The sequence below is a fragment of the Sapajus apella genome, unplaced genomic scaffold (assembly GCF_009761245.1).
Source record: "Sapajus apella isolate SASKATOON/1434 unplaced genomic scaffold, GSC_monkey_1.0 scaffold30, whole genome shotgun sequence".
Classification (NCBI taxonomy): domain Eukaryota; kingdom Metazoa; phylum Chordata; class Mammalia; order Primates; family Cebidae; genus Sapajus; species Sapajus apella.
This window is the reverse complement of record NW_022436970.1, coordinates 24173532-24185304: the sequence shown is the minus strand read 5'-3', so window position 1 is coordinate 24185304 and position 11773 is coordinate 24173532. Positions and strand designations below refer to the sequence as shown.

The following is an 11773-nucleotide window of genomic DNA, read 5'->3' as shown; positions in this document are numbered from 1 at the left end:
CTGGGCTCGCCTGGCAGGGGTGACGCCCCACGCTGAGAGGCGGGAGACGCCGTCCCAGCATCTGTGCCCTGGGCTCGCCTGGCAGGGGTGACGCCCCACGCTGAGAGGCGGGAGACGCCGTCCCTGCATCTGTGCCCTGGGCTCGCCTGGCAGGGGTGACGCCCCACGCTGAGAGGCGGGAGACGCCGTCCCAGCATCTGTGCCCTGGGCTCGCCTGGCAGGGGTGACGCCCCACACTGAGAGGCGGGAGAGGCCGTCCCAGCACCCGTGGGCTGGCCTTGCTCAGCATGCCCTTTCTTGTGGCACTCGCTTGGTAGCAATGGCAAACCCTGTGATCACTGGAAAGGGCAGCGGCGCTGGGGCAGCCTGCTGGGGGTGCGCAGCCCCTTACGAGGTCAACTTGCAGTAGCTGGGAGGAGAGAGCTTGCGCCTCAGGTACTTGAGGACATAGAGCGGGAGGCAGCTGACTACGGTGATGGCCAACACTTTCCACAGGAAGGTCACGGTTGTGATAAAGGTAAAATCTGTTGGCAGGAAACAGAGAAAAAGGTAAGAGCCAACCAAGAAGCCCTGAGCCCTCATGGCCACAGCCACAGACCTGATCAGGCCACTGCGCGGTCCCCTTCCCCTTGCATGAAGGCATCACTGTGCATTTACAGGGCCAGGCCCAGTGCTCAACCTCAGGTTTTCCTTGACTGTAGAATTGTTTTCCCTGCATACTAGGCATAATGCATTCTTTTAATGGAAAAAGCAAAACCACGGCACTATATAGCGATTGTAGGCCAGGCACCGTGGCTCATGCCAGCACTTGGGGAGGCCGAGGCAGATGGATCACTTGAGGTCAGGAGTTTGAGACCAGCCTGGCCAACATGGTGAAACCCCATCTCTACTAAACACACACACACACACACACACACACACACACACACACACACACACACACACAAATTAGCTGGGTGTGGTGGTGTGCATCTGTAATCCCAGCTACTGGAGGCGGAGGCAGGCGAATCGTTTGAACCCGGGAGGCAGAGGTTGCAGTGAGCTGAGATCATGCCATTGCACTCCAGCCTGGGTGACAAGAGTGAGACTCTGTCCCCCCCCAAAAAAAAGGCTGCAGATGACTGATATCACCAAATACCACTAAATGGATAGACAATGTTCTGTGGCAGAATTTTCCAAGGCACCCAAGTGCCAGCTGAAGTGACACCAACTCACCTAACCTCTGCAGTTTGTTCAGCGATCTAGGCTGGCCTTTTTTTTTTAAGGTAGAGCTGACTTTATGGGGGCTCGGGGCAACAGAGGGCCGTTGGCAGTTCCATATTTGCAACACAAATCCTCAGACCGGTCTGCTCTTAAAGGCTCTCAGCCCGGCCATCCAGAATGTCCTCACCCCCTCACCTCCCAAATCTTTGCAGAAGAACCCGTGTGCTCGTCACACCCAAGTTGTGCTGGTGAGGACCAGGCTACTGAAATTCCTCATGGGAAGAAGCCTGTGAAAAATGGGATACGCACACAGTTCGAGTCTACAGAGGGTGGAAAGCCCTTTAGACTGTTCCAGAAGATAGGAGAAACAGATCTAAGGAACAGTTAGAGGCTTCGCAGAAGTAAATGACGGAGGGAAACACTGGCTCTCTGGGGGGGGGGTCAGAGCCACGAAGGGGACGGCAGAAGCTTGTGCTGACTCATTTTCTGAAGACCCTGACAGTGCTCTCCAGGAGCTCAGCCACTACAACTGCAAAGTCAAACACATTTTAGGGGCTCATGCAATCCTCAGCAGATGGCAGGATGCCCTGGCTCTCCCTCACTCAGGTAAGCCAGCTGCACCTTGGCCCACGACCAGCAGATCAAGCACATGCCACCTGCTCCCGTGACATCAGACAGTGCATGAGGAGCAGTGGGTTAGAGGAAGGTTTATTATTAGTTAAGTCTCTTTATCAATATTGTTTGGCTACATTTCTATACTTAGAAAGAAATGATAGCTTTACCTACCTAAGAAAGCTCCGAAAGACACTCTGCCTATACCTGTTCCAAAACAGGAATAAAGAAAATAAAGGACAGATTAAAGGAGATGCCAGGATATTTCAAGGGGTTAGCAAACAAATAAGAAATACACTAGAAAGCAGTAGAACAGCAGAGCAAGACACGTGCTCAGTGTGGCTTTAGCCTCTCATTTGGCTGCTGTTGGCACACAACTTTCTAAACATCGCTGAGACACAACAGCGAGTTTACTGCCAGTGAAAGCACACAGCGTGGCACTCCCCAGGAGCCAGAGACCTGTGCAGGTCTGGGAGGAGCTCGCCGCGAGGGCATGCTGGCTGGAGGACTCGCTGTGCTCTGCAGGCGAGCAGGGGAGCCGGCCAGTGACTGACGGGACACAGCGCCTCATGTCGGGGGGAGCTGGCCAGTGACCGACGGGACACAGCGCCTCATGTCAGGGGGGAGCCGGCCAGTGACTGATGGGACACAGCACCTCATGTCAGGGGGGAGCCAGCCAGTGACCAACGGGACACAGTGCCTTCATCCACAGTGCGTGGATGGTAAGAGCGGGCACTTTCTGATACGGGTTTTACCATATTCCACAATTTAAGACAACGTATTCAGAAGTAACAATAAAAAAATGCTTCAAAATCATGAACAGATGACAATTCAAAAAGTAATTTCAAGGCAACTTACCAAAATATTCATTGAGAAAGGCGAGTGAAGACACGTAGCAGCCCAGGCTGAGGAACTCGGCCACCACCATCAGCCAGTGCCATGTGCGGATGGTCAGCGCCACCATCAGCAGCTCGGTCAGCACCAGCGCGGTGAAGGAGATGGCCACCACGTGGACGAACTCGGACTCGAAGAGCACCAGGGCCCCGTACATGAGGATGCCACCTGAAAAACACAGGAACGTTTCCCACGACGTGTGAGCACGGCGTAAGCCAGCTAGAGAAACGGCCTGGAAACAGCAGCCTCACTGAGAACCCTTAAAAATAGGGGATAGACCGGGCGTGGCGGCTCATGCCTGGCATCCTAGCACTTGGGAAGGCCAAGGCAGGCAGATCATGAGGTTAGGAGTTCGAGACCAGTCTGGCCAACATGGTGAAATTCCGTCACTATTAAAGATACAAAAAAGTTAGCTGGGCATGGTGGCATGTGCCTGTGATCCCGGCTACTCAGGAGGCTGCGGCAGGAGACTCGCTTGAACCCGGGAGGCGGAGGTTGTGGTGAGCCGAGATCGCGCCTCTGTACTGAAGTCTGGGCAACAGGGCGAACCTCCATCTCAAAAAAAAAAGAAAAATGGTGGATAACGCCTATGCCCATATTTGATGCTGATGAACAAGTCACTGAAACTCTGGATTATGGACAAAATAAGACAGGGTCCTAGCTAGATTAGTTAAAAATGTCAAGTAGAGGCTGAGAAACTTTTCAATGTCTGGATGAAAGGCCATACCTCTACTGCAGTTACTGTAAGTAATTATGCCTTGCATGTAATACGTCTATATGTTAGCTGCACTTACAACAGTCTCTCATTCATCCGAGCACTAGGGAAGAGGAGCTAATGGCTTCTCCTTCCATAACTCAGACTTCTCTAAGTCTTTTTATCACTCTATGAAAGAAAACCATTGTTCAGGGCACACAATGTGATAAGTGCTTGTTACAATGTTTCTGGATTAGCATTTAATTAAAAACAAGTCAGTTTTCAGGTGACATGCATCAGTTAAAAATAGAGAGTCCACATTGCTGGAATATCGATTTACACCATACACAGAAGGCAGCATTTCACTGCTGATGACATTCTAAGCTGCTGGAATTGAATTTGGAAGTAAAAACAATATTGCTAAAAGAAGATCAAAATTAAAAATCTTTAGTCCAGTAAACTAAGGATCCCGTCTTACCTTGGTAAATACTGATTAGCACCCAGATGAGGAAGGTCTTGAAGGACAAGGATCGTCCCTAGGGAGACAGTGAAGAGCGTAGTTAATACCAGAGCCACACGCTCGGCTCGCGTCTTCCAGGAGTGAGGTGCGGGTCACCTCTCAAAGGCCCGGGTCCGAAGCCCCACCCACGCCGTCCCAGCCATGGGTACACCAGCATCTCAGGGCACCTTCTGGACACCCAAATCCTCAAGAAGCTGCCTGGGCACCACATGTCCACTGGTGCCCATCTGAGGTTAGAGGCTGATACCCTCTTCCGGTTGACTTGCATCTTGTTCCACGTTTAAGCCGTAGCTCTACTAAGCCGGGAGTGATGTATGTAAGCAAATGAAAACATTTTCCCTTATTTCCTGTGAATGAATATTACTATATTTACTATTTTCTTCAGATCAAAAGATATAAAAGGTAACAGCTCTTCAGTAAAGATGGCACATCTCAACTGAAGTAAAAAATTATCCCTAAAGTCCTTTCTGGAGAATGTGTCACACACATAATGTGTCACACCCGTTCCTCAGGTGGATGGAACGGGTCCTCGCACCAGGCCCTTCACTCTGCAGAACCGAAGGCAAGAGACAAGGGGACGGAGGCAGGGGAGCTCTGGGGGGGCTGGGGAAGGGGGATGTTTGGGGGGCAGAGGCAGGGGCACTCTGGGGGGAAGGGCTGGAGGAAGCGGGGTCTGGGGGCCAGAGGCAGGGGAGCTCTGGGGGACTGGAGGCAGGGGAGCTCTGGTGGGAGAGGGCTGGAAGGAAGGGAGCTCTGGTAGGGGAGGGCTGGAGGCAGGGGAGCTCTGGGGGCCGGAAGAAGGGGAGTCTAGGGGGCCGAAGGCAGGGGAGCTCTGGGCCATAGGCTTCCTTGTCCCACTACACCCCTAGAGTCCAAGAAGAGAGGCTGAGTCACTAACCGCCCCTACTCGTAGGTGCTCAAGAGCTGTCACAGGTGGCACGTCGAGAGGCCCCGTCTTCGTGAAAGCCTCTGTTTACTTGGTGCCTTTGTGTCTATTTTCTCACGCAGCGCAGCCTCTCAGTTACACAGAGCAGACGTTGTTTCCATTTACAGATGAGGAAACTTGAGCAGTTCCGTGATTTCCTCAGGCTCTCACTGGAGGCTGGTAGTGCTGGGAAGTATAGTCTGCTGACCAGAGCCCAGAGTCCCGCCCTGACTTAGGGCCGTCCCACCCACGGGGGAGATGCTCCTAAGGACAGGAAGTGCTTTAAAGAAGCACAGAGGAAAGATGGAGCCTCATGGACACTCAGGGGACACAGAGGACAGCAGGGAAGACAGAGGATGGTGGCGGGCGGCGCTCAGGGCCCATCTGAACCCGCACCTGCCCGAGTCTGCTGAAGACCTTTACACACAGGCTGAGCCGTCACAGAACAGAGGCGCGGAGGCTGGGACTGTGGCTCTGTTCCTGCAGGAGCCCAGCAGGGGCAGACTGACCAACTGTAATGCTAGTTGTAGTTTAATTATAAGAGACAAGTATGTGACAAATATACTTAAGTATTTCCTAGGCTGCAAGAGTTACTGTGTGAAAAAGCTGACGGAGCCCCAGCCCTTACCATATGTGAATATCAAAGTAAGATTCAAACACACCGTGATTTATTATAAAGCACCTACTGATTTTTAAAAAGCAGAAAACTATTTTAAGTTAAACATTTACGTACTCTAAATAGGTTCTCTCGGCACAGGCTCCCGAGGACATCTCTCTCCCTGGATAATGGGGGTGTTTCATCTTTGGTCATGAAATTCATTTGTAATTAAGTACGAGGCTCATTTTATTCAAAAACATTAAAAGGAAATTTAATTATTTTGACATAAGAAACAAAAGGTTTATTTGGTGGCCTGATTTGCTGAAACGTACTGTTTTATCTGTGTGAGGCAATGGCCAGGTCCACGTGTAAAGGTGGAAAGACAGAGCTGCGTCTGCGTGGCTTCTCTCGAGAGGAGCTGCCAGCAGGGAGACAGCACGTGAGACCTGCCCCGCCAGGTGCCCCGTGTCGAAGCAGACGATAGTACAGATTAATACAAGTAAGCACGACAGGACGGGTACAAAAGACATCAATAAAATAGATCATTTGAGAAAAATACATGCACACCTCCTGTTAATGGCCCAGACTGTCGCTCTGAGAACAAAACCCTGTTACATTTGATGGGACAGATGTGTTACTCATAGAAGCAATTCATTCACTGCGGGTTGCATGCTACGGACGAAGCTGCTCTTCCTGGCCAGGTACCTTTCCATTTGGTGTTAGGAAGGGGAAGATGTCTGTCACTCTGGCTGATGTCCCTGTAAGGGTGGAATGCCTGGAGTTGAGTCCTGCCTAGCACACGCTTTCCTGCTGTGTCCTTGGGCTCAGGACTTAATCTGTCAGGTTCCTCTCTGTGAAATAGAAATAATAGTGGCACGTGGCTCACATGCATGAAATAAAATGAGCCACGAAAGAAAATATGGACCAAGCTGAAACACAGTAAATATTCAGTGAATGCTACTGTTATATTTACCAATTAAATGTTGCAGATTCAGAAAGTAATTTCTATTGTACAAAAAAAGGCAAAAAATAAAATGAAGCATAAGTTTTATTTTTTATTATTTTTTTCTGAGACGGAGTCTCATGCTTGTCACCCAGGCTGGAGTGCAGTGGCACGATCTCAGCTTACTGCAACCTCCATCTCCTGGGTTCAAACGATTCTCACGCCTCAGCCACCTGAGTAGCTGGAATTACAGGCACCAGCCACCATGACCGACTAGTTTTTGTACTTTGAGTAGAGATAAAGTTTCTCCATGTTGGCCAGGCTGTCTCGAACTCCTGACCTCAGGTGATCCACCTGCCTCGGCCTCCCAAAGTGCTGGGATTACAGGCGTGAGCCACTGTGCCCGGCTGAATCTAGCAAAGTTTAAGGAACGATTAATCTACCTCAAAGTCGTATGCGTGCAGTTATTCCTACGGAAGTGCTCGGTGCTGCAGTGGACAAGCACGCTGACGTGTGCGTGGCAAGAGCTGGGGTCCGTCTGTGCGGGTCGGCACTGCGGGACAAGACTGGCCACTCCGAAGTGCAGGACTCCTGTCCTGAGTGTGTAACCACTTTTCTCACTATTATCATTTATCCTCCCAGCCTGCCTCCTCAATATACTTTCTCTGATTCCTATTAGAACAAAAAAAATGATTTTCTCAGATTCCCATAATTGTAATCACTCGAGGGAAGTTCAGGAGCATGGAGTAGAAAGATCCTACAGGCAAGCAAAAGAGGAGAAACGGATGCGGCCCAAGCACAAGAACAAACCCTCCAGTAGGGAGGACAGGCGCACAGCAGTGTGGAGAGAGAAGCCCCATTCACCAGGCTCTGCATGTGCCCCTGGCCTTGGCAGGAAGGGAGGCTGGGGAGGAGGTGCCGGCTTCCTGCCACACGTGGCCAGCCTGCTCTGCTCCTGCGAGCGCAAAGGACAGCGCGTGCTGGCGGTGGTCCCACAGCAAAGGGCAGGCAGGCGGCGTTCCCGACAGCTCTTCCGCTTGCCGGGCTCAGTCCACTGTCACTTTTATTTCTTGTATTAATGGCCTCAAATTATGGTAACTGATTTCTCAGAGGTCTCACTCCTTCATTCTTAGGTGGATAAGCTCAATTTCATTAAGTGCAACTCTTAGAAAGTTACCAGACAGGTAAACGAGAGCCTCCGAGCCGACACTGTGTACCTACCTAAAGGTGGCTTGCTGCTGCGGACTGGTGGCATCTGGGCAGGGCCGGGTGCAGACATGGGCTATATAAACTCCCTACACTCTGAAGGACAAGACTGCAGCTCTCCAAACACATTCTGCTTCTGCAGAGACAGGGTCTTGATCTACTGCAATCACAGCTCCCCGCAGCCTTGACCGTCCTGGCTCAGCTGGGACCACAGGCACAAGCTGCCATGTCCGATTCTGTTCATCCGTTCTAGGAAAATTGAAAACTTTCTCCGCTTTGCCTCTGTATTTTAACCATTTTGCCTTGAGATCACATTTTTTTTTTAGGGGAGCTGTGGGAGCAGCGCAGACAGCCCCACGGCACCATCCAGCCCACCTGGGGCGACACTCCACGGAGACACAGACTCACGCTGGGCAGTGAAATGGTGCGGAGATCCCAGTTTTTCTCAAACGCGCTTTTCCTGCCCAGGGCCCCACATAGGACCCCACGCCGCTCTGGCCATCACGTCTCCTGGGTGCTGCCATCTGGCCATCGCCTCTGTCTCCTCGTCTTTAATGACCTGGCTACTCCTCAAAGCTCCAGACGGTGTCTTTGTGGAAGGCCCTGATTTGGATTTGTTCTTCTAGTGATGACACTACTGGGGAGGATTTGTTGAGGGGACATGTGCCCCCGCCAGGATAGACGCCAGGAGGCATGGTGGCCTCTGTCTCATCGCTGGAGAAGGGAACCGTGGCCCCTGGGTTCCGCGTCTCTTAAGATCTTGTGACAATGCTGGCCTGGGTGCCCCCACGGGGCCTCGGACAGCCCTGTCTATCACATTTATAACGGGACTCCCTCGTGAGGCGCTGCTTTCTCTGCTCATCCACAGTGGAGCTGAAGGCACCTGCTGTGCCCTCTGGTCATCGTCTGGTCACGCTGCTGTTCGGCTGCCCTGCAGGGTGCTCAGTGCTGGCCCCGGGAGGGTTCCGCCTCTGGCGCCATCTGCCCTGTCTCCCGCAGCAGCCTCACTGCCTCTTGTTCACTAGTTCCTTCCTTTCTTGTTCCACAAGAAGTTCCAGGCTGATCGTGTATTTTCCTTGCCTCAGCCCTGGAATAACCCCTTCTTCAGGAGCCTGGGCTCTGCGTGGGATGGGGGGCGGAGACTCGGTCTCCCCCCTACACTGTGGTCTGCACACTAACCCTCTGATTGCTGCCCGGGTCCCTGATTCTCACTGCTTGGTGGACGGCCTAGGACCTGCGTGTGTGTTTACTCAGCATGCTCATACATGCTTTAAAGTCTAATTTATCAGAGATGAGAATTGCAACTCCTGCTTTTTTTTGCTCTCCATTTGCTTGGTAAATCTTCCTCCATCCCTTTATTTTGAGCCTTTGTGTATCCTTGCACACACAAAAACCACAAGCCCAAACTGATCTGGGCTTCAGTCTAGCCCTTCATTTCTAACTTCCATCTCTAGTAGGGAGAAATCTGTTTCTCCTTAGCTACATGCATGGGCTGACTGGTTCCTGTAAGAAGCAAACAGCAAAGGCTAAACGCAGCCCGCGGTTTGCGGTTCTTTTTGTCTTCAGCCTTGCGGTGAACCACGGTCAAATGCCTTTCCCGAGGCCACTGAAAGAGGCCTTTCTTCCCAGCCCACAGTGTGGATCTGCGGCTCATGGGACGCTGTCTGCACGCCTCCCCCTTCGCGCTCCATGCTGCTGCCATCTTGCAGGCTCTGACAGAGGAATGGTCAGGTGCCCACCACCACCACGCCAGACAGAGCAGCCACACCCACACTCCTTGGGCTGCCTCTCCGGTCACCCTATATACCCAAACCTTTAGCAACCACTGATGCATCTTCCCTACAGCTCTGCACCTCCCAGGTGTCAGGTAAAAAGAATCACCAACTTTCAAGTCTAGCTTCTGTTGTGCAGCAAAATGCAAAACGTTGCATGAGTCAGCAGGAACCCTCTCCCCGCTAAGTACAATCCCACCACCTGGCAGCATGACATACAGGCTACCCCTGTCCACTAGGATGTCTTTCCACCCACACATGGGCTGTCCCTGTCCACAGAGTGTCTTTCCATCCATGCACGGGCTATCTCCGTCCATGGAGATGTCATTCCACCCATGCACGGGCTGTCCCTGTCCATGGAGTGTCCTTCCATCCACGCACGGGCTGTCCCTGTCCACGGGGATGTTGTTCCACCCACGCATGGCCTGTCCTCATCCACGGAGTGTCCTTCCATCCACGCACGGGCTGTCCCCGTCCACGGAGTGTCCTTCCATCCACGCATGGGCTGTCCCCGTCCACGGAGTGTCCTTCCATCCACACAGGGGCTGTCCCTGTCCACAGAAATGTCATTCCAGGGCATAGGGTTGGTTCCAGTTTTTGGCAATGATGACAGTGCTGCCATGAACATTTCTATATAGAATTTGGCATGAATCTAAGTTTTCATTTCCCTTGGAGACATACCTAGCAATAGGACTACTAGGTCATGGGGTAAATACATGTTTAATTTTATAAGAAATGGCCAAACTCTCTTCCAAAGGGGCTGTGCGATTCTTCATTCCCAGCAGTGAAGGGCAGTTTCTTTGCTCTGGACCCTCCCCAGCTTTCCCCACTGTGGGTGTCTGGGCTGCCGTAGCACTGGTAGGTATGCAGAATTGCGCTGTGGTTTCAACATGCACTTCCCTGATGAAAATGACACTGAGCATCTTCACACGCTTCCTGCCATCTGTGGATCATCTTTGGTGTGGTGTCCGTTAATATCTTCTGCCTACTTTAAAAACTGGGCTATTTTCTTGCTGAGTTTTGGGGGTTCGTTATATAACATAGAAACAACTCCTTTGTCAAAAGTGTGACATGCAAATATTTCCTTCTAGGCTGTGGCTTGTTTTTTCATTTCCTTAATATCATTTGCAGAGAAAAACTTTTTTTTTGGAGACAGGGTCTCACTTTGTCACCCAGGCTGGAGTGCAGTGGCTCAATCAGAGCTCACTGTAGGCTCAACCTCCTCAGGTCAAGCAATCCTCCCACCTTAGTCCCCTGAGGAGCTGGGACTACAGGCACGCATCACCATGCTCAACTAATTTTTTCTATTTTTTGTAGAGACACAGTTTCACTATATTGCCCAGACTGGTCTTGAACTTCTGGACTCAAGTGATCCTCCTGCCTTGGCCTCCCCAAGTGACAGTGTTACAGGCATGACAGGCCACCATGCCTGGCCAAAACTTTTAAATGCTGGCAAAGTCTAATTTATTATTTTTTCCCTTTAAGGATCATGGTTTTGATCTGTCTAAAAACTCTTTGCCTAACCCAAAGTCGGGCATATTTTTTGTGTATTTTCTTCTGGAAGGCTTAGAGTTTACAAATAGGTCAAGGATCCATTTTGGGTGGGTTTTCGCATGAGGTGTGCGGCAGAGATTGCGGGTCTGTTGCTCGTGGGTGACCAGTCGTCCCAGCATCTGCAGACTCACGTCTTCTCCACCTGACTTCCCTTCACGTTTGCCAAAGATCATCTGACAGGTATGAGTGTATTTCTGGGCTCTCTTTTCTGTTCCATTGAACTTTTTGTCTATCCTTTTGCCAAAATACATTGTCTAATTGATTATTGTTTTGCAGTAAGTCTGGAAATCCGGTAGTGTGTTTTCCAGCTTTGTTCTTTTTCTAAATTGTTTTGGCAATTCGAGTTCCCCTGCCTTTCCGTGTAAATTCTCGAATGAGCTTGTCAATGTGAAACAACACTGAGGCCCTCGATCCACACGCATCCGTTCACGCCTTTCGCAGCTGCTTCCCTCAGTGCTGTTTAGTCTCCAGTACACACAGCCTGTGGGTATTTTGTTAGACGTACACTTGCGTGCTTCACTTTCGTGTATTATTATAAATGCTTAAATGTATTATTATAAATGTCTAAAAATTTTTTCAAACCCCAATTATTCACTGTTAGTATACAGAATCAAAAATGATTTTGAAAAATTATTCCTTGTATCCTGAAACGTTATGGCGTTTACTAGCACAGGGGGTTGTGTGTGTATGCGTATGGATTCCCTGGGATTTTCTATATAGAAAATTATTGCATCTACAGAGATATTTTTATTTCCTCCTTTCTATTCTGTTTAAAAATTTTTTATTGCCTTATTCACTATTATTTTGAAAAGTATATAAGTATACGATTATACATTTCTTTTTTTTTTTTTT

At 50.5% G+C, this 11773-nt stretch overlaps 1 protein-coding gene across 1 annotated transcript in view; it reads right to left on the bottom strand.

Annotated features, from left to right (window-relative positions):
• Nucleotides 1–11773, bottom strand: part of ATP9B (ATPase phospholipid transporting 9B (putative)) — a 291524-nt gene that overhangs the window by 1183 nt on the left and 278568 nt on the right. The window contains 5 exon segments of the mRNA XM_032293812.1: nucleotides 1–524; nucleotides 1990–2022; nucleotides 2674–2877; nucleotides 3882–3939; nucleotides 9624–9918. The exon segment at nucleotides 1–524 is cut by the window's left edge and continues 1183 nt beyond it. Of these exon segments, the coding sequence (XP_032149703.1) occupies nucleotides 388–524; nucleotides 1990–2022; nucleotides 2674–2877; nucleotides 3882–3939; nucleotides 9624–9918 (727 nt within the window). The 3' untranslated portion in view covers nucleotides 1–387.